This window comes from Mesoplodon mirus, assembly GCF_964341445.2.
Source record: "Mesoplodon mirus genome assembly, chromosome: 18".
NCBI classification, from domain to species: domain Eukaryota; kingdom Metazoa; phylum Chordata; class Mammalia; order Artiodactyla; family Ziphiidae; genus Mesoplodon; species Mesoplodon mirus.
In genome coordinates this window covers 22,986,497-23,008,948 of record NC_138994.1, presented here as the reverse complement: position 1 = coordinate 23,008,948, position 22,452 = coordinate 22,986,497, and the positions used below count along the sequence as shown (strand labels likewise).

The following is a 22,452-nucleotide window of genomic DNA, read 5'->3' as shown; positions in this document are numbered from 1 at the left end:
GATATTGGTTATTCAGTACTTTGTAAACATATTTCTATAACAGTTAAGAAAATATATTATTTATAAAGAGTGTAAGTAAAGATTTCATCATACTGTTATGTAAAATGATTGTATATGTTGTGGTGTTATACAGTTGAGCAAGACAGGATTATTTATTGCTTGAGTTTTATTTATTTATTTATTTATTTATTTTTTTTGCTGTACACGGGCCTCTCACTGCTGTGGCCTCTCCTGTTGCGGAGCACAGGCTCCGGACACACAGGCTCCGCAGCCATGGCTCGCGGGCCCAGCCGCTCCGCGGCATGTGGGATCTTCCGGGATCGGGGCACGAACCCGTGTCCCCTGCATCGGCAGGCGGACTCTCAACCACTGCGCCACCAGGGAAGCCCCTATTGCTTGAGTTTTAGAAATAATTTAAAATCAGATCTCATTGTGATATGGATTTACTTTTGTAGGGTACTAAGGGCTCCTGAGTAAACAGTAAACTATAAATGATTTATCATAGATTTGGAAACATAATGTTCCAGATATAATTATGATATACGTAAAATATACAGATAAAATTTTTAACCATGTAAAAAGTTTATAAAATGGATAAGAAAAAGATTAAAGTACAATGATAGATGAACAAAGAATACAAATAATTAACACAAAATAAAATGCAAACATATAAAGCTGCAACCTCACCATAAGTTTAAAAGTAAATTAAACCAATTTCAATGTTATATCAGCAAATACACATCTGTATTTAATCAGAAAATTATATGTACTATCATGATTCCAACCATGTAAAAAATGCACTAAAGGAAAAAGGAAATAGTTGATTTGGGGGTATGGAGGAATGGTAGTGACTCTTTTATTCAGTACATTCAATTTCTATATTTTTCTCTATTATACACATTTTCTTCTATGAGCATAACAATTTTTTAAAAAGTTATGTAACATATCACCCTCAGAAAGCAGCAAGAATACTGCTTTGTCTTCAAAAAATTTTCTGATGATATTCAAAATGAAATAGCTATTGTTTAAGGAAAAAAATAAAATAATATGTAAAGCTGGCACAGACTTTGAGTAATACAAAAGATATGCACACATGTGTGCATATATCTTCTTAAAATAGCAGTAAATACACAGAAAACTATTGATCAGGTGATACAGGAAATCAGTGTCCCCCACAATCATAAGAACATATTCAAATTTTTGAAAATCTGAACAAATATTGCTGTGATTCTCATTGTTTTCAAAAGGTATATTTGAACTACTTTTCCAAAGCACATGCTTGTTCATTTGTGAATACAAGGAACTCCTAATCCTGTGACTTTTAAAACAATTTCTGAAGAGGTTTCAGAGGAAGACCCTGGGTTGTACCTGTGTATTAAAGCAAACTCATTCACCCAGTGTATCACAAACTGGTCTGCAACAATCATGCAGTTTCTAGCTGTTGAATACATCCCTCACCTTTGTCAGCAAGGGAATTTTAGAAAGTCGTCATACTTCTAAAAAAGCCATATTTCAAAAAATTCCATATGTGTGGCTTTATTTTCACAACACCCTATACATGGCTCTTCAGGTATCTTTATTAATACTTTGTATTGCCTTTATCATAGATCTTCTACCACTCCAAAAGTTAAAGGGAAGAATAATTTTTAAAATTTATTCATTTATTGACTAAATATACAAAATATACCTAATATTGATGTTAGTAATTTTTAAATTATACACGCTAATTATTACATATGACATAAGCTTATAAGACGTCAAAAAAGAGCGATTAGGCTTGAGGCTTCAAGGGTCTTCTGAATGAGGAAGGAGTTTCCATCTCATGGTTGTATCAACCTCTTTATCAAAATTTCCCAGGTCCTGCTCCTTAGAAAGCTCTAAGGACACCTAAACAGGTGCCAGAGAAGAAGCACAAAGAATTAGCAAGCTGTTGATTGTCTTCTAAATAAACAGAAAGCATGCATGCTACTTTCATGTGAAATTTACAGGGATGATACCAAACCATACAGGCTGACTCACCTTTTCCAAGGTGCACTGAGAGAGGCTATATTCTTCCAGGTTAAAGTTATGTTTCACTGAAAAAAAAAGACCAGTAGTAGATGCTTACAATTTATTTACTACCAACCATCTTTTCAAAGTCATCTGAAACAAAACTGCCAATAATTGATATAAATGGAATATAGAGCTGAATGAACAAATGCTTGGTGAAAGAATGTAGTAGTGAAAAGTCATAGCATCAGTATAAATACATATTTTTTGTTGATGTTATAATTATTTATTGTTTTTTTTATTGGGGTATAGTTGCTTTACAATGTTGTATTAGTTTCTGCTGTACAACGAAGTGAATCAGCTGTACATATACATATATCCCCTCCCTCTTGGGCCTCCCTCCCCCCGCCACCATCCTTCCCACCTAGGTCACCACAGAGCACTGAGCTGACCTCCCTGTGCTCTACAGCAGGTTCCCACTAGCTAACTATTTTACACATGGCTGTGTATATATGTCATTCCCAATCACCCAATTCATCCCCCCTCCCCCCGGCCCCGTGTCCACACATCTGCATCTCTATTCCTGTCCTGCAAATAGGTTTATCTGTACCATTTTTCTAGATTCCACATATATGCATTAATATACGATATTTATTTTTCTTTTTCTGACTTACTTCACTCTGTATGACAGTCTCTAAGTTCATCCATGTCTCTACAAATGACCCTATTTCGTTCCTTTTTATGGCTGAGTAATGTTCCATTGTATATATGTACCACATCTTCTTTATCCATTCATCTGTTTATGGAAATTAAGGTTGCTTCTGTGTCCTGGCTATTGCAAATAGTGCTGCAATGAACATTGGGCTGCATGTGTCTTTTTGAATTATGATTTTCTCAGGGCATATGTCCAGTAGTGGGATTGCTGGGTCATATGGTAGTTCTATTTTTAGTTTTTTAAGGAACCTCCATACTGTTCTCCATAGCGGCTGTACCAATTTTCATTCCCACCAACAGTGCAAGAAGGTTCCCTTTTCTCCACACCCTCTCCAGAATTTATTGTTTGTAGATTTTTTGATGATGGCAATTCTGACTGGTGTGAGGTGATACTTCCTTGTAGTTTCTTTTTTAAACTTAAAAAATTATTTATTATTATTATTATTATTATTATTTTGGCTGCATTGGGTCTTCATTGCTGTGTGTGGGCTTTCTCTAGTTGTGGCGAGCAGGGGCTACTCTTCATTGCAGTGCACGGGCTTCTCATTGTGGTGGCTTCTCTTGTTGTGGAGCACAGGCTCTAGGCACGCAGGCTTCAGTAGTTGTGGCATGCGGGCTCAGTAGCTGTGGCTCACGGGCTCTAGAGTGCAGGCTCAGTAGTTGTGGTGCACGGGCTTAGCTGCTCTGTGGCATGTGGGATCTTCCCAGACCAGGGCTCAAACCTGTGTCCCGTGCATTGGCAGGCGGATTCTTAACCACTGCACCACCAGGGAAGCCCGTCATTGTAATTTTGATCAGCACTTCTCTAATAATTAGTGATATTGAGCATCTTTTCATGTGCCTCTTGGCCATCTGTATGTCTTATTTGGAGAAATGTCTATTTAGGTCTTCCATCCTTTTTTTTTTGATTGCGTTGTTTGTTTTTTGGATATTGAGCTGCATGAGCTGTTTGTATATTTTGGAGATTAATCCCTTGTCAGTTGCTTCGTTTGCAAATATTTTCTCCCATTCTGAGGGCTGTCTTTTCATTTCATTTATAGTTTTCTTTGCTGTGCAAAAGCTTTCAAGTTTCATTAGGTCCCATTGGTTTATTTTTGTTTTTATTTTCATTACTCGAGGAGGTGGGTCAAAAAAGATCTTGCTGTGATTTATGTCAAAGAGCGTTCTTCCTATATTTTCCTCTAAGAGTTTAATAGTGTCTGGCCTTACATTTAGGTCTTTAATTCATTTTGAGTTTATTTTTGTATGGTGTTAGGGAGTGTTCTAATTTCATTCTTTTACGTGTAGCTGTCCAGTTTTCCCAGCACCACTTATTGAAGAGACTGTCTTTTCTCCATTGTATACCCTTGCCTCCTTTGTCATAGATTAGGTGACCATAGGTGCGTGGGTTTATATCTGGGTTTTCTATCCTGTTCCATTGATCTATATTTCTGTTTTTGTGCCAGTACCATACTGTCTTGATTACCGTACTATACTTTGTAGTATAGTCTGAAGTCAGGCAACCTGATTCCTCTAGCTCCATTTTTCTTTCTCAAGATTGCTTTGGCTATTTGGGGTCTTTTTGATATGACTGAAAAGGGGTTAAAATCTAAAATGTATAAACAGCTCATATAAAACCAAAAAAACCCAAACAAACAGCTTGATTAAAAAATAGGCAGAAGACCTGAATAGACATTTTTCCAAACTAGACAGACAGATGGTCACAGGCATATGAAAAGATACTCAACATCACTAATCATCAGAGAAATGCAAATCAGAACCACAATGAGATATCACCTCACACTTGTCAGAATGGGTATCATCAAAAAGACCACAAATAACAAATGCTGGAGAGGGTGTGGAGAAAAAGGAACCCTCTTGCACTGTTGGTGGGAATGTAAATTGGTGTAGCCACTATGGAGAACAGTATGGAGGTTCCTCAAAGAACTAAAACTAGAGCTACCATATGATCCAGCAATCCCACTCCTGGGCATATATCCAAAGAAAACAAAAATAGCGATTTGAAAAGATCCATGCACCCCAGTGTTCATAACAGCATTATTTACAGTAGCCAAGATATGGAAACAACCTAAGTGTCCATCTGCAGATGAATGGATAAAGAAGATGTGGTACATATCTATACAGAATGGAATACTACTCGGCCACAGGAAAAAAAAAAAGAAAAGAAATTTTGCCATTTGCAACATGGATGGACCTGGAGGGCATTATTCTTAGTAAAGTAAGTCAAAGACAAATACTGTATGTTATCACTTATGTATGGAATCTAAAAATACAACAAATGAATATAACGAAACATTTCACAAATAGACTCACAGATCTAGAGAACAATCTAGTGGTTACCGGTCGGGAGACGGAAGAGGGGTGGAGGCATGATAAAGGTAGGGGATTAGAGGTACAAACTACTATGTATAAAATAAATAAGCTGCAAGGATATATCGTACAGAACAGGGAATATAGCCTACATTTTATAATAACTTTAAATGGAGTATAATCTATAAAAATTTTGAATCATTATGTTGTACACCTAAAACTAATATAATGTAAATAAACTGTACCTTAATTAAAAAATGAAAAAAATAAAGTTAAATCCAAAAATATTATCTAATTTTGGATTAATTCTTCAAAAGTTTTATTTAAAAATGGTCATTCTTACCTGCTTCTAATTTGTGAAAGGCCTGAGATAGAGGGTGAACATCCTCCATGGGCAGTTTATAGGCCAAGAAGGAGGAATACCTAGAAATAGAAAAATGTCACACTTGACCTTGAGTTTCAAGGGAACAAAATGACATTCAAAATAAATGTTGACATTAACAGCAATTTCCTTTTTAAAATAAAATTAATGCAAATTAATGTATGGTTTCAATCTGAAACAGATAAAATAATTTATCAATGGACATTTCTTACAGTGGCTTTGGTGGCTGGTGTTTGGAAATGATCCAGTATAATTACTCTTATGCTCAGTCTGTGCAAACCTTTTTCTTGTGGAACACAGATATGCTGAATGAATCCCTTTGGTTAGTTCCAATTAGGGTGGAACGAACCCCAACTTAACATTTCATCCTTGTCACCAGAAAGTGAAGGAAAGATACAAAGTTGAGACTGAGAGTCATAATAGTGTTGGGATTCCAATCCCTTTAAACAAAACGTTCCTGACATCTGCTGACTTAAAAATGCACAACGTGAAAGTTGTGAGTTCAGTTTTATTTGGGGCAGCGTGAGGACTCTAGCCCGGGAGACAGCATTTCAGAGAGCTCTGAGAAACTGCTCCAGAGAGGCAGGGGGGAAGGTCAGTATGTATGTGATTTTGGTGAGGGGGAGTCCATGCAATCGAGCACATATTTTTTGCAGGTTTCTGCTAGTCACGCGGAGCAGACGTCACCATGAAGGATTTTAGTGCTTTTCTAGATAGGAGATGTAAGAATTGGGCTCATAAAATCTTCTGAAAATATCTATCTCAAGACCTGTTCTGCCAGTTTTTCCCAGAGCACAGAGCGCCTCATTCCTGATCTCCACCCTGAATTCCTTTCCGGGGTCGTTGAAAGTCAACAGCTGCAGCAGTTCACGATTTAACCCTTGTAGAGGCAGATGGCAAGTGCCAATCTGTAGTTGACACCTCAAAGGAGAGGACGAGCCGGAACTGACTTCTGCCGTGTCTCCTTGTGCTACTCCTGGCCGTACGACCTCCGGCCCCATGCTCCCAGGCAGCCCTAAAGCTGCCAGGCCTCCCGGTCGGGCCCTCTTCAGCCCAGCCTTCCCCCGCCCCCATGACCTTTCCATCTATTCATCAAAACCGCTTCTTGGATTTGTGACCCTGAGGGTCTGGGAATAGGACTGAATTACGTGCCCTGGCGTATCCCTTAGATAATTCCATTGCGTTTGAACTGTGCCAAAAGGAAAACAGCCACTGTTATGTCCTGCTTTTTTGCTGTGCTTATCCCCCCAACGAGATTCAAACTCAGTTCCTGCTCCACGGCCCTGCCCTCCCCTTGGAAGAACAACACCCATATTCCTACGTGCTCACACACATATGCCTTTCTATTCTACATTTTTTTTTTTTTAAGATGTTGGGGGTAGGAGTTTATTAATTAATTAATTTATTTTTGCTGTGTTGCGTCTTTGTTTCTGTGCGAGGGCTTTCTCTAGTTGTGGCAAGCGGGGGTCACTCTTCATCGTGATGCGTGGGCATCTCACTGTCTCGGCCTCTCTTGTTGCGGAGCACAGGCTCCAGACGCACAGGCTCAGTAGTTGTGGCTCATGGGCCCAGCTGCTCCGCGGCATGTGGGATCCTCCCAGACCAGGGCTCAAACCCGTGTCCCCTGCATTAGCAGGCAGATTCTCAACCACTGCGCCACCAGGGAAGCCCTCTATTCTACATTTTGAGGCGTGAAAACTCCATGAAAGGGAAACTCTTTGATGGTCTCAGTTGCTGTTTGTTTCCGATGAGGATGGTTCATCCTAAATAGTTGCGTCTTTAAAATTGTAACTATTTACATCATTTAGAGAAGCCTAAGGAAGGTGTCATGGGCCCCGCTGCAGTCTTGTGTAGCTCCAAGTCATCAGAAATCCTTTCCCCCGTTTTTCCCAAGTCCCCCTGCAGAGCTGGGGACCAGCCTTGGATGGCTGAGGAGGCCCAGGCCGGGTGTCCCCAAGTCTCCCTTGGGGGCACAGCTTTCTGGGTAGCTCCCAAAAACCATAATCTGGAAGACAAATCCATTTTTGAGGACCCTCACTTGACTGTGAAGTCAAGTAGCCCTGAACTTCTCACAGAGCAGGAAAAAAAACGCATTGATGGGAAAAGCCAACACGTTCATCCACAATCAAAAGCTCCTTTCACCTCTCCTGCTGTGCAGCGTGCGGGAAAAGCTTCAGAACCTCGGTGTGGACCAACGGCACTTGAGAAGTTTCCTTCACTGTTAGTTCGAGAATGTACTCCTTGCCAAGGTTGTTTTTCAGGTGTTGGATGGAACCGATGCATCTGTGAGCAAAGAGGAAAACATGCTGGAAAAAATCTTGCCCCTGAAATTTTTTCATGTTATTCTTAAATTTCGAATGTAGGGAGAGGGTGTCCCTGAGGCAGAGGAAAGGAAGAGCTTCAGCTGATGACAGTGATTTTTGCCGTTTTCATAGCAAATCTTGTTTAGAAAGTCAAGTGCAGGCTCTGGAAAGACACCCACCTCAGCCTTCCGGACACCATTATGGCCACACGGTCACACAGGGCCTCGGCCTCGGCCAGGTAATGGGTGGTCAGGAGGGCGCCCCTCTCCGTGTTTTTAATGGCTGTCTGGATCGTCTGCCTGAATGAGCCCCAATATTAACACCATTTTTTTTAAGTGTAGGAAAAAAGAGATAGAAGGGAAATTTTATAGATAAAATACAATTTATGGATCATATTTAAATCCTAATTAAAAAAGAAACAGGGAAATGTGAATACTGAGAAGGTTTTTGTTTTTTTTTTTTTTTTGCGGTACGCGGGCCTCTCACTGTTGTGGCCTCTCCCGTTGTGGAGCACAGGCTCCGGACGCGCAGGCTCAGCAGCCATGGCCCACGGGCCCAGCCACTCCGCGGCATGTGGGATCTTCCCGGACCGGGGCACGAACCTGTGTCCCCTGCATCGGCAGGCGGACTCTCAACCACTGCGCCACCAGGGAAGCCCGTGAGAAGGTTTTGATAAAAGTTTTAAAATAGTTTTAGGTGTGCTAATGGTATTCTGGTTAAGTTAAAAAAAAAACTCCATTTCTTTTGGAGAAACTAACTGAACTGTTTATACATGAAGGAGACACTGCCTAGTATTTGCTTCAAAATAACTGGACAGTAGGGAAAAGAAGTGGCAGAGGGTAAAGATGAAGGAAGATTGGCCTTATGCAAATAACTGGTTTAATAGATTCATAGATAATTCCCTATCCATTTGTATAACATTTCCATAACAAAGTTCTTTTAAAAAGTTGAGAGGGGGCTTCCCTGGTGGTGCAGTGGTTGAGAGTCTGCCTGCCGATGCAGGGGACACGGGTTCGTGCCCCTGTCTGGGAGGATCCCACATGCCGTGGAGCGGCTGGGCCCGTGAGCCTGCACGTCCAGAGCCTGTGCTCTGCAACAGGAGAGGCCACAACAGTGAGAGGCCCGCATACCGCAAAAAAAAAAAGGTTGAGAGGGACTTCCCTGGTGGTCCAGTGGTTAGGGCTCCGTGCCTCCACTGCAGGGGGCACGGGTTCAATCCCTGGTCGGGGAACTAAGATCCCGCAAGCCGTGCAGCACGGCCAAAAAGATTAAATAAATAAATAAATGAAATTTGATTTAAAACAAAAGTTGGGAAAATACTGGACAGTCACAAATACGAAAGTGGACTGGAGAATTTTATAATTCCAAATAGAAAGTCCTACATAGGAAAGTAAAAAGAATTTAAAAACTAGGAAAACCTGGATCAACAAATTTGACAGATTTGGTGAAAGCGGAAAAAAAGGAAATGAGGAAAATGTATCAGCAAGTTAATAGTTTCTAAGGCAACTGTTATAGACATCTCAATAATTGGCAAAATTAAAATACATTCCAAATTGCAAGACCTAAAACTTCAACAAAATATCGAGAGGTTTTTTTTTTTTCCATGTGAATACTACATGGGTATAATGCACTATTAGAGAATCCACCTGTTAAATATTTGTTTTCCTAATAATGTGGATTGTTTCCACTCAGTTAGGAACCAGTGGATTTGCTTTTCCAAGATCAGTTTAAAATGCTACTTGTACATAAGGTTTGTCCTCCTGGCTCTGAGGCTGGTAACTTCTCACCACATGTGCCGCTGCTCTGTTGGATCCAAGCCTGTAGACGGCTCATCCAGAAGCAGGACAGGTGGATCTCCCAGGATGCTCAGCACAAAACACAACTGAAATGCAGAGAAACACCGCTATTTGCTGCCACCAGCCCGTCAGCTCTCAGAATAACACCCTGCACCACACAGACCTTTCTAGCGGCTCCTGCTGTTAATTTCTGCACTGGAACATTCAGCTGTTCGCGCAGTTTGAAGGCGTCCACCAATCTGATGGAAAACAGGATGAGACTATGAGATCAAGAGTATTTGGGGAAAGGCAATTCACATGCAAGGGTTACAGCACTGGAGTTCCCTCCTTGGCGCTATTATTCTCAAAAGTGATGATCAAAGAAAAAAGTTTATTTGGAACGTGAAAGATTTTCATCTCATAAAAAAATTTTGAAACTAACTAGAATTCTAACTGAAATAGATGATTATTCATGATTATTCACTCATTTAACATTTTCAAAATGTATTGTATTGAAGTACAGTTGATTTACAATGTGTTAATTTCTGCTGTACAGCAAAGTGATTCAGTTCATATACATATATCCATTCTTTTTCAGATTCTTTTCCATTCTGGTTTATCACAGGACATTGAATATAGTTCCCTGTGCTATATACGGTAGGTCCTTGTTGTTCATCCATCCTGTATATAATAGTTTGCATCTGCTAATCCCAAACTCCAAATCCATCCCTCCCCCACCTCCCCTCCCCCTTGGCAACCACCAGTCTGTTCTCTATGTCTGTGAGTCTGCTTCTGCTTCATGGATAAGTTCACTTATGTCGTATTTTATTGATAGATTCCGCATATAAGTGATATCATATGGTATCATTTGACATTGACAATTATTCTATGGAATTATTTGTTTTTAAAGATCCCTCAGTCAGGGATGCAGGAAACAAGACCCTGTCCTCCATCCCTGCTCTACCCCTGACGCTCCCTGAAAGGTGCAGACATCATTCCTACTCTCCACTCTATTTGTGATGGTACAGCCTCCCTGCATCTCGGCACAGAGAAACCTCATGACCGCACAGTACCGTGAAATGGCAATGCTGGCGTCCACTTTACACAGCCCTTTCACTGCAGCGAACACCTCCAGATGTTCACGCGCTGTCAGGTTGGGCCACAGCACGTTCTCCTGGGGACAGTACCCCAGGAACCGGATGCCGCCATCCCCCTGATGATCCAAAACCGAACCGTATCCGGTCAGTTCCACCTAAGAAAGTGAACTGGTTTCAGAAACGTGCAAGCTTTTCTCCAATCACATGATTACTCAAGAAACTGACTTGTAGCTAATAAACACCCAAATTTTTTGAGCATCAAAGAAATATTACAGAAATTACTTCATATATTTACTATAAAAAACTATTTAAACTAATAAAAGTACAGTCTTACAAGGATATAACCCATATATATTATAACATGTCTATTTTGGGAATGGAAACAATTTCTTCATTTTCACTACCTCTCCAGCTGTTGGCTTCATGACCCCAGATATCATTCTAATAGATGAGCTTTTACCAGCGCCATTAGGTCCTAGCAATCCCAGAATTTCACCTGAAAGAGAATCACCCATTATCAATATTGGAAGTAAAAGAATAACATAAACCTGTTTCTTCAGTAAGTTTCTGAGTTATATGTGCATCCCTCAGTACCATTTTGAAATTTATAATGTATATGTAATCCATGTCACCAAAACATGTTCTTTAACCCCTATAATTATATAAAACATTTTTGAAAAAGCTTAGTGATTGTTATTTGCTATCCATACATAGGTTTTTTTTTTTTTTCAGATTACGTTTTCAGTGAAAAAACCTGCCCAGATATTTTTTTTTATAGCAGATGGCTGATGTGTTGAGTACCTAAGTACATTGCTAAACTTGGGAAGTCGGGGACATTTTCTCCATCCCAAATTCCACCACTTGTGTCTGTGTCACTATCATCTTTCATCTGAACTGGTATGAAAGCCTCTTGACTTGTCCACCACCCAAATTCATGAACAAACAATAACCAGGGTGTAATATTTTTCAAAGTGCCAATTAAATGGTGGCAAAAAGCCTCTAAAAACCCTCTGGTGGCATTCCACTAACTTGGTACAAAACCTAAACCCTGCTGTTTTTCACAAAGCTGCACCTCATCGAGCCCTGCTCACCTTTTTGACTGCATCCCTTCTGTTCACGGAGGCATCCACTGACCTCTGTTTGTGCCTTAACCACTCCAAAGGTGTGCTTGTGTCTGAGTCCCTGTCCTTGCTGTTTCCTCTGCCTGAGGTTCTCTTATCTCTTCATGCTCACATAGCTGGTACCTATCACCTAGATCTTGGCTTAAATGTCTCTGCTCAAGAAACGTCTCCCCTAACCCTAAGTGTATGCAGCCCACGTCACCCCCGTCATTTCACATACTTGAATGCTTCACACAGAACTTGCCAGCATGACATGTGAAACTTCTCTTGATAAGTCACTTTTGTTTATCGACCCCTCTGAGGATGTAAAATCCATGAGGTCAGGAACTTGCCTGTTTGTTTCATAATTATATTTCCAGATCCTAAAAGAGCCCCTGGCACACTCAAAAAATATACGTTGAATGAATGAATGAATGCTTCAGCAAGTACAACGGGGCCTGCAACCTAGATGTTCAGTGGGCCTTTCTCAAAATAATGGCAAATTTAAAAAGTGACTTTTCCAAACCTTTTTTAACACAGAAGGAGACATTTCTCGCTGCTATTTTCTTCTTCCGCCTTGAAAAGCACCTTTTCTTCTGGCCCGCATATTCTTTGTGTAGACAGCTAGCAATTATAACTGGTTTCTGGAATAGATGACAGCGTGATTTTCCTCTTAAACTCCAGAGACTTTACGTTTCTGTGTTCCCCCTGCTGGAACCTTTCCTGCCCTAGGTCATGAACCAAACCACATTCTGAGTTGCCTGTAACCCATATTGTTTGTTTCAAATGTAACATGCATTCATGGATGTTGACAATATTTCTCCCTTCTAAATGGACTGAGTAAACAGCCAGCTCTTTGCCTTCCTCGAGCAGAAGTATCTAAGCTCCTGGAAACGCCACCACATCAAAATCGAATCGAAGAGTAATCCTTAAAACCTTAGTCTCTGCCTGGCATTTTATAACAAATGTCACATAAATTCTTCAACTCATGAAATTTTTGGTTTTGAAATGATAGCTCTACATATCCAAGCCCATTTTTCTCAGAAAAATAAAACCACTGTGATTTGTGTTCTCTGAGCATCCAGGACCCTCAGAAGAGGCGCCTGCGTGTTTAAGAATTACTTGAATGCACCAAACTGCAAACTTTCGAAATGAAACCCAGCACATCAACCCCTATTCTTGACCGCCCTCGAAGAGCTCTGCTAACATCCATTCTGTCGCTTGCTTTTCTACCTCCCCTGTGGAAACGGTCAGGGCAGTTGCCGTTCTTATTCTTTCTGCCTGAACGTCTTCATCTTCGTCTACAGGTTCTTCTGGATTTGGACGACCATCTCTACTTTTAGGGGAAATTCTGCAGAGAAAATGAAATACACAACATGTGATTTTTCTAGGTGTCAAGGATGCATCAAGAATCAGCTTCTCGGTGATTTCACCATGGACCTTTCTTTCAATAAACTGGTCATGACGATGGCTCTATGAATATGGCTTCTGCTTTTGCCAAGAAGGTCCGTCCCAGCAGCCAAATCCCTTTCTCAGTGTTGTTGCCATTCTCCTAATAAGCATCTTTGACCCTTTCAAATTTGTCAGCAAGTCCTGCTGCTTCCTTAAAAATCAGGTCACCTGGGCTTCCCTGGTGGCGCAGTGGTTGGGAGTCCGCCTGCTGATGCAGGGGACACGGGTTCGTGCCCCGGTCCGGGAAGATCCCACATGCCGTGGAGCGGCTTGGCCCGTGAGCCATGGCCGCTGAGCCTGCGCGTCCGGAGCCTGTGCTCCGCAATGGGAGAGGCCACAGCAGGGAGAGGCCCGCGTACCGCAAAAAAAAAAAAAAAAAAAAAAAAAAATCAGGTCACCTGCATTTTCTCTGTAGACTTTGAGCCCACGTTACTCACACCCAGTATTTGCCTAGTACCTTTTACCTGGATTCCCTCCAGTGGTGAAGCACTCTGAGCTATGCTGCTAAACCGACTCCACCCCATCTCTTCTGGTCAAGCATGTGCAATCCTCTTGAATGGGAGAATGGCGTATTTGAGTACTCATTAGATTTCTGAGAGGCTGAAAGCTCCCTTCAGCTCATTAGTGGCAGAACTCTGCCTGGGTTTCCTATTTCCCGGCAGTTCAGCCAGAAATCCATTGACCATCATGCAAATCGTCATGCTGTTTACATTGTCAATATAAATCAGTAATTTGAGGTCAGTGGTGCAGCCACTATCTAGGAATATGAAAATACGATATTAAGTATGAAAGTAAGTTTTATGCCAACCTGAAAACAGGATCCTTTTGCATTATTTTCTTTCCACACTTTACTTCCAAGCATCGTAGAACAAACATGAAAAGCAAAGCCTGAAAGTAAGGCTGGGAGCACAGGAACACTGTTACATTTGGGCAGAAGTTCACAAATATTATTGAAACATTCGAATCAGATTTGTGGTCTTTCGGTCTTTGGATAAAATAGATGTGAATCATTCTTAAAAATCAGGGGAGGGTTCCAGTTATACAGTAACAACCCAGCTTGGTGGAACCTGCCTTCTTTCTTCTTATACAGCCTACATCCAGTCTGTTAGCGCATGTCATCTGCTCCTACCTTCAAAGTTATCCAGAACCCAAGGGCTCCTCAGCCCTCCTGGCGCTGCTCCCGCCCTGGCCCGGGTCGTGTGATTGCTCAGTATTGATGTTACAGCCCCTTGCTACTGGGTCTCACTCTTCTTCCTTTGCCCCAAACATCTATTCTCGACACAGTAACTACAGCTATTCTTTTAAAGCATGTCACAGCACATCGCTTCACTTGAAATCCTCCGATGACTCCTTGATCATGAAAAGTAAACTCAAGGTCCTTAACGTGACCCAGAATCTCTGTGTAACTCCTCTGTCCGCCCCGCACTTGTCTCTGCTACATCTGTGACCTTCTCTCGTACCACTCTCCCCCGTGGTTACACTGGCCTCCTGGCTGACCCTGAAACAAGCCAGGGTCACCCTCTCCCCTCCTATGGGAACGCTCCTCCCGTGATCTCCCTGCAGCTTGCTTCCTTGCCTCTTTCAGGTGTTTATTTTCAAAGTTCATCCTTTCCTGAGCACCCATCTTACCCAGCATGTGTTATTTATTTAGTTTACTACCTGCCTCCTTCCACCAGAATTTAAGCCCCACGAGGGCAAGGACTTCTAGTTTTGCTCTATGCCTAGAAAAGTACTGACACATATGCAAAGACAGTAGTTTTCTTCAGCCTAAACATACTAGTATAATCATTTTTCCCTTTCATTCTTTTTTTGACTTGCTTTTTTATCTCTAATGCAAAGGATTTAGGTTATAGTGCATGTGTGTTTTTACAAGCTCTCTCAAATTTGGAGGGGGCAGTAGACAGGATAAATAAACATGAAAAACTAATTTTATACTGAATTCTGGACTTACGCAGTCCATTCAGGCATATAAAAATAACTAGGATTTAGAATCATGTCTGAATGTAATTGCTTTATCCGACTTTCTTAAAAACACTTTCAAAGTTGGCACACTTCAGACAAGATCAAGGAGTTATTACAGTAAATGATAACTATCCAAAAAGTAGGCGATGAGATAGAAAAACCTTCTTACTATTAGGCATACTAGAAGATCAGCTGCATTCAGGTCATAGTTTGGGTCTTGATATTTTATTTGGTATTTGTGGGCTCTCTGCAAAGACAAAAAAAAAAAGGCTTTTTAAATAGCACTGTTGAGGTTAACTTTTCATGCCATAAAATTCACTCATTTTAAGTGTACGATTCAAGGCTTTTTAGTAAGTTTACAGTTTTGAGAGCATCACCACAATTCAACTTAAGAACATTTCTCTCACCCCAAAGAGATACCGCCCCCCCATTCCCAGCTCAGCCCCAGGAAAACACTAGCCTTTCTGTCTTTATAGATTTAGGCAAAGCGCTTTAATAGGCTGCACGTTCAAAATTAATGACATGGTAACATTTCTTACCTCTTCCAAAAAACCTATAAATCCACCCAAGGTCATTGAGGGAACTAATACCATGCAAACCATCAAGACACGGAAGTCGAATTGATTCATTATAATGATGCCAAACGTGATGACTGCAGTCTACAAGGCAAGTTGAAATATATTACACGTCATACATACTCAATCCATTGATATTTGAGAAAATATTTAAGATGTAGGTGTTCTCATCAAACGCGTGAGAATTTTTCCATATGCAGATACACCCTTTTCAAAGGGAGAAGGGAAGGGAGGAGGTTTTGTTAATGAGAATATATATGACCTTCAGCTTCCAACAGAAAATCCTTAGATGAAAAAGCTAGAGATTAAGGTGAAAGCTAAAATGACCAAATAGACTTCCTGGACCTCAATTTTATTCCTGAGTCTGTCACTAATTTTTGTGTGACTTTAAATAGGTTTCTTAATTTTTTCCCCTCCATCAAATGAGGTGAATTATACTAGAAAATCTTGACTTTTCTTCAAATCTGACACTTCAATATTCCATGACTATGTAGCTTCTTTTCAATGCTATAAAAATGAAATGGACAAGTATGCTGGAGTAGGCAAAGATGAGAAAGGGAAAATAATCAGAAAATATAAGTAAGTATTATACTGTAATACTATGGTGTGTTTTTTACATTTTGAACAGAGAAATTTTTATTTTACAAAATTTACTTTGGTTTTGCAATATTGCTTTGTCTTATTTTAATCCATAATAATTCAAAAATAATTAGCAGCAAGGGAAAAGCGGTATCCGATCATCTGTAGATATATTTCGATTTGAAAGAGAGGGTTTTTGAGAGTCAAATGTTCACTCCTCTGCCATGGTCCTTTATTTGCTAAAGCTTGCTCATATCACAGTAAGAAGATCTTAACCATCACATTAATCCACAAACCTAATAGAAAAGATGTCTGTATTATCATGACTTTCCTTAGAAATAACAAAGTCAGATTTCTTCGTTTGTTCATTTATTCACTGGAAGCTGAGGAATTATGCAGGAGGAATTCACGATAAGATAATGCAGATTTGATTCTGCCTTCTACCATGTATTGAAGGAACTTTGCCCTCATTAGTCTTTCATCCCTTATTATGTAAAGAATTAGGGAAAAAATGGTCTCTGCTCTCTAAGCCAAGAGATGAAAGCTACTGCACTGGCAGACTCTGGTGTATCAAGTTCTGGAAGGTCTGTCATATTCTGTTGGAGGTGATGCACTTTGAAACCTGGCTGAAAAAATTCTTTCCCATTTTTCCCAACCCAAACATCCCTCCAGAGCCTGCATTCATAAGAAAAGCTCCACCCCTACTCTGCTTCTCCACTGAAAGCTGAAGGATAAAGGGGTAAGGAAGGTGTGGTTCTACTGGTGATGTCAAGTGTGCCCCCATCTGAGAAATTGTCATATCTGTACAAACCAGGATGAATGGTGAGCATATGGTAAACCAGGGGCTGACTTCTCGCTTGACATGTAGCAAAAAGGCATTAATCTAGACACCCATTTATCTCAGTCTGGAATGGTTTCTGTTTAAGGAGAGCCCAAACAAAGAGTAGAGAAAAAGGAACCATGACTCCAGGCTGCTGATGACTTAGGACTGAAGACCAATACGCTCAAAGAGTGTCTCTGAGGTCACTCACTAGGATATTTCATCCCTCACTCATCCTGACAGTAACAGACCTGTCAACAGCCGTACTGGCCAATAACACTGACACTGCTTCAACATCAGCTCCAAAAGAGACTTTGTTCAGAGTTGAAACTACTAGAATACACAAAGTGTGGACACGAATTCTTCATCCACATTTTCTGGACATATACAAGAGTACAGACTGAAAAGAAATCAACTATTAGTCAGACTGATATCTGTTCTGCTTACCCAGGATCTGGGTTTACATTAGGCAAAAGCATTAAGTTTGTTGACTGAACAAAAAAAATTCCCAATGCAAAGCATGAATGCAAAGACTTTGGGTGCACCAAATCTTCATGATTGCCTCAAAGCCAGTCTTCCAAGTAAGGTATCTCTATAAGCACTACCTGCTGAATACCGACAAGTACAATCTAGAGACATCAAATCAGAATACTGTCCACTGAGAAGGGATAAGTCAACAGCTAACTGCTGACCAGAACAGTCCAAGACTAATTTCTTATAGAAATCAGTGGATGATGTCATACATATTTTCTTAGCAGATGGGCTTTGGTTGGGTTCCTCTCATGATTTCAGGACTCCCACTTCCAAGAGTTGGGAGCTGTGTTTACAAGACAGACATTTAACCACCAGCTGGGGATTTCAGCTAAAAAGCACCGGAAATGCTGGGATTAGGCATCTCCAGAGTCTTGGTAAACATTTCCATCCAAGTTTTGAGTAATCTTGGACTTTCAGTAATCTTTCATTTGTATTTACAAATACTTCCTCTGGCATAGGTATAAAAACCTCTTTGATGTCTGAAATTTATTAGAGTCTGAGTTTAAGAGAGACCTTCTTGAAGACTGTAGAAATGGATTGTACTGTCAAATGCTATAAAGCCAATTTTGGTTCTAGTGTTGCCATGAAGCCCTGTGTTCTGAAGGATCCAGTAACTCAATGACAGCATCTTGAGCATCAGGTTCTCTGTAAGGTTCTCCATCAATTCTAGTCAAGGTTGTACATGAATTCTCCGGGAACATCTTTGACTCAGTAACATGTTACATCCCCTCCCCTTTCTAGGGTGTAATTTTAAGGTATCAATTTTCCCCATTGTTCAAGGTAAATGTGACTATATTTAATGTAACATTAAAAGTTTAAAAAAGAACTCTGTGTAAATACTTACCATATAGAAGCAAAATGACCAAAGGCCACTATTTTTTCTCCTCTTCCGAAAAATAAATGATATCACGTATGTCAGGAAGACAAGAGAAACTGCGTAACCAAGTGTAATGACAGCCTGAAGATAATACAAATAAATATCAAAGTCAAAAAATGAAATCTAAACTGAGGGCAAGGTTACAAAAATTTTTATTTTTCTCATTACACATGCACTTTGCATGGTTTTTGTTTGGGTGTATGACAGAATAAAAATGAAAACCTCGTGTTTATATGAAATTGCACCAATATTAAAATTCATTATGAGTTCCCGTATAAGACACTGTCTATGTCACGTACGACTCACCAAAGCAAGTATAGCTCGACTTGCGAGACGAATGTGCACCATGTTTGCTGCGTAGAAAATTGAATACATTGAAAGGAGAATGAAATTGTAGAGATTAACGTCCACCAGGGCCTGACCACACCAGTAAGCAGAAGGGAAGAGTCCTGAAATCCACAGCTGGGACTTAGTTCTCTTCTAATGGGAAAACACAGCGTATACATAGATTCAGTTGAAATCCAAATCCAAAGCAAACATGTCGGAAGATTTGTAAAGATAAATATAATCGAATATTCAAATACTTAAAAATTTTTAATATAATATTTTAAAGCCTATTTTTAAAAATCTAATATTTTAAAATGTTCATAATTTTAATTCTGTGCACGTTGTTTAGGAAGCTGAGGTCTAAAGAGCCAAGTCCATCAAGGTGGGCATTTTGAAACTGAGTATTATTTTATTTGATAGATTTGAGTCACAAAACCACTTCAACTCATGAAGAAGGAATCGAGCAGTAGACCTCCTAATGACCAAGGCGTGAGTCTCCTTCAGAAGAAATGGTATTGGGGCTTCCCTGGTGGCGCAGTGGTTGAGAGTCTGCCTGCCGATGCAGGGGACACGGGTTCGTGCCCCGGTCCGGGAAGTTCCCACATGCCGCAGAGCGGCTGGGCCCGGGAGCCATGGCTGCTGGGCCTGCAAGTCCGGAGCCTGTGGGAGAGGCCACAACGGGAGAGGCCACAACAGTGAGAGGCCCGCGTACCACCAAAAAAAAAAAAAAAAAAAAAAAAAAAAAAGAAATGGTATTTTGTAATCTGAAGAACAGCAAGTCCTTCATTATCCACATATGCTCTGGGAGAGTTAATGACTCAGAATTGTAAGAGATGACTTAGCTAAATTCGATGTAACTGTTTTGCCTGGACAATGAGCATGACCCAATACAAATACAACCAAAAAATTGTATTCTCCAAGGTAGAAAGTGGCTTCAAGTCTTAACTGTGGTCCTCAATTATGACATAGATGATTTCTTCCTTGTAGTTAGGAAATAATGTCGTTGAAAGTTTTATAATACTCCCCTTTGAAGGTTTAGATTAATTTGAGTCCCTGCCAGATTATTGCACTTTTCCTGTCATTTTGAAGTAAAAAAGTACTTTGTGTTTTTAGAAGTAAAATTTCTGACTTGATAGAAATAATGTTTAACTACATTATTTAATTTAAACATATGTTAAAAGGTTTTCCTGTGAGAAAACACATAGCATTTAAAATACAACTACTTTTCTTTTCTTTTTTCTCCCATTTCTTACTTTGTAATCGCTGACACTGTTCATGGCGATGTAAGGAGAAATGCTGCACACGACGAAAAATAAGAAAAAGGACCCTTCTGGCAACCCAGTCCAGAACAGTGCATAATTCTGCAAGTATAAAAGGTACTCTTTACTTTGTAGGGTACACAGAGGTGAAAATATAATGTCATGCTCATAAGACTTATATAATGTTATAAATCAATAAACAACAAAAGTAATTAATTAATTAAAGATATCCAATACATTAAAGTACTTTAAACCAGTGAATATTTTTTAAAATGAAGAAAGGGACTTCCCTGGTGGCGCTGTGGTTAAGAATCTGCCTGCCAATGCAGGGGACACAGGTTCAAGCCCTGGTCCGGGAAGATCCCACATGCCGCGGAGCAACTAAGCCCGTGTGCCACAACTACTGAACCTGTGCTCTAGAGCCCACGAGCCACAACTACTGAGCCCACATGCCACAACTACTGAAGCCCGTGCGCCTAGAATCCATGCTCTACAAGGAGAAGCCACCGCAATTAGAAGCCCGCGCACTGCAACGAAGAGTAGTTGCCACTCGCCACAACTAGAGAAAGCCCGCACTCAGCAATGAAGTCCCAACGCAGCCAAAAATAAATAAATTTAAAAAATAAACAAATATTAAAAAATGAAATACTGATCATCATAAAAGTACGTGCTTTTTGAAATACTGAAAAATCAAAAGTGAACATCTAACAACAGAGATTGGCACAACACTGTAAACCAACTATACTTCAAAAAAAATGAAATTAAAGTACAAAGTAGAAAAGAAAAGTGTACAGCAAGTTTATCAACCTCTGCACATGGAGGTGGGAGGGAAAATAGATTCTGATCATTTAATGTGAGGCTTCAACTCCTAGGAAAAAAGAGAAGTGAAAAATAACTCAGGACTCATTTCAGGGTGTATAACAAAAAGAACTGAAAGCAGGGTCTCAGAGAGATACCCGCACACACGTGTTCACAGCAGTACTATCCACAAAAACCAAGAGATGGGAGCAACCACATGTCCATGGACAGAAAAATGGATAAACAAAATGTGGTATGCAAGCGCAATGAAATATTATTAACCCTTAAAAGGAAGGAAATCTTGTCACACACTACAACACGGATGAACTGTGAGGACATAAGGGAAATGGGAAATAAGCCAGTCACAAAAAGACAAATGCTAGTATGTGATCCTACTTGTATGAGTCAAATCCACAGAAACAGCAAGTAGAATGGTGGTTGCCAGGGGCCAGGAGGAGGGGCTGATGGGGATTTCTCATTTAATGGGTATATAGTGTTAATTCTGCAAGATAGAAAGTTCTGGAGATCTGATTCACAATAATGTGAATACACTTCTGAAGTGTTCCCTCAAAACTGACTAGATGGTAAGTTTTATGTTATGCAGGTTTTTTTATGACAATTATAAAGATGATAACTCAGGAATGATGATCCAAGAGAAATAGATTATTCAGCCCTGAGCAACACGTCTTTCTCAGCAAACCTAGCGATGAAGATGTGAAGATACTGGCAGCTGAGTGGATGCATCTGAAGCACAGCCTTAAAAGGAAAACTCATTACACCAAGCCCGTCCTCAAAGAGATGAACTTCAAATCACTACCCCCAAATCAATGTCTGTCTGCAGCTGGGTTTATGCTCAGGTGGGGTACAGAGCTGCCTCTTGGATTTAATTACAGGAGACCAGTGCAGTAGCCTGTCTCAAGATAATTCTCAAACTTTACTTAAGGCTTTGGAGGCTACATCTACAAATTCTAATTTTTCACCAGATGGGAAAATGCATCACTGTCTTTATAAGAATGGCTGAAAGAAGAAAGGCATGTGCCTCTGGGGGTGCCTAAGAGAATAACCATGGGACCTCGGTCCATTTTGATCCTGAACAAACAAGCAATAAAATGAGGAAACTAAAGGACCAAGACGGGGTGACATCTACCTCTTTCTTCTACCAGCTGGTCCCACTTTCTAGAGCGTTCCTTTCAGGCACCATCCCCGCTCTCATGGTCAGTGCTGGCTGCAGCTCAAGTATATCCCATCCGCCTGCTCTCACAGGTACTCCCAGCACCACTAAGGCAGGGAAGCCCCAAAGTGAATTCAACCTCTTTGTCACAATGTGGGCTTCCCTTTCTGATGGCGCCATTTCTAATTGGGTTTCCTGCTCTTCCAACTTCCTGGTTTGGAACAGTTTGGAGTCAGCTTCGAGAGATCCCTCTTGGGCATCAATCAGGGTCTAACCAGAAAACCTTAACTACCTTCCGTACTTAAAATACAGAGAAGTTAACCACACAATGGTTACATGGGTGGGAAAGGGTGTGGGATCCTTCTGCTGTCCCAGCTCCTATCACTGCTCCCTGCGGTCTAAATCCAGCCTACAGCCAGCTGACAAAG

The 22,452-nt window shown here is 40.5% G+C and overlaps 1 protein-coding gene and 1 long non-coding RNA gene across 9 annotated transcripts in view; one reads left to right on the top strand and one right to left on the bottom strand.

Annotated features, from left to right (window-relative positions):
- Positions 1-729: 729 nt before the first annotated feature.
- The window catches only part of ABCA6 (ATP binding cassette subfamily A member 6), a 60,353-nt gene continuing 38,630 nt past the window's right edge, over positions 730-22,452 (bottom strand). For 5 of the 8 annotated variants that reach the window (XM_082604972.1, XM_082604969.1, XM_082604971.1 and 2 more), the window contains 17 exons: positions 20,050-20,157; positions 18,776-18,949; positions 18,437-18,550; positions 15,624-15,743; positions 15,254-15,331; positions 13,931-14,022; positions 12,904-13,021; positions 12,197-12,314; positions 10,975-11,066; positions 10,547-10,725; positions 9,658-9,733; positions 9,486-9,580; positions 7,878-7,997; positions 7,538-7,678; positions 5,357-5,436; positions 2,020-2,075; positions 730-1,887 (listed from right to left, as the gene is read on the bottom strand). In XM_082604972.1, coding sequence (XP_082461098.1) covers positions 1,786-1,887; positions 2,020-2,075; positions 5,357-5,436; positions 7,538-7,678; positions 7,878-7,997; positions 9,486-9,580; positions 9,658-9,733; positions 10,547-10,725; positions 10,975-11,066; positions 12,197-12,314; positions 12,904-13,021; positions 13,931-14,022; positions 15,254-15,331; positions 15,624-15,743; positions 18,437-18,550; positions 18,776-18,949; positions 20,050-20,157 — 1,863 coding nt within the window. In that variant the 3' untranslated portion in view covers positions 730-1,785. Of the gene's footprint in view, positions 1,888-2,019; positions 2,076-5,356; positions 5,437-7,537; positions 7,679-7,877; positions 7,998-9,403; positions 9,734-10,546; positions 10,726-10,974; positions 11,067-12,196; positions 12,315-12,903; positions 13,022-13,930; positions 14,023-15,253; positions 15,332-15,623; positions 15,744-18,436; positions 18,551-18,775; positions 18,950-20,049; positions 20,158-22,452 lie in introns of those variants that run through there. The other 3 variants (XM_082604973.1, XR_014291970.1, XM_082604974.1) reach the window with 3 other exon arrangements.
- Positions 8,042-8,933, top strand: LOC309794026. The gene is made up of 3 exons (XR_014291971.1): positions 8,042-8,141; positions 8,365-8,644; positions 8,844-8,933. It is a non-coding gene; the product is annotated as an uncharacterized lncRNA (long non-coding RNA).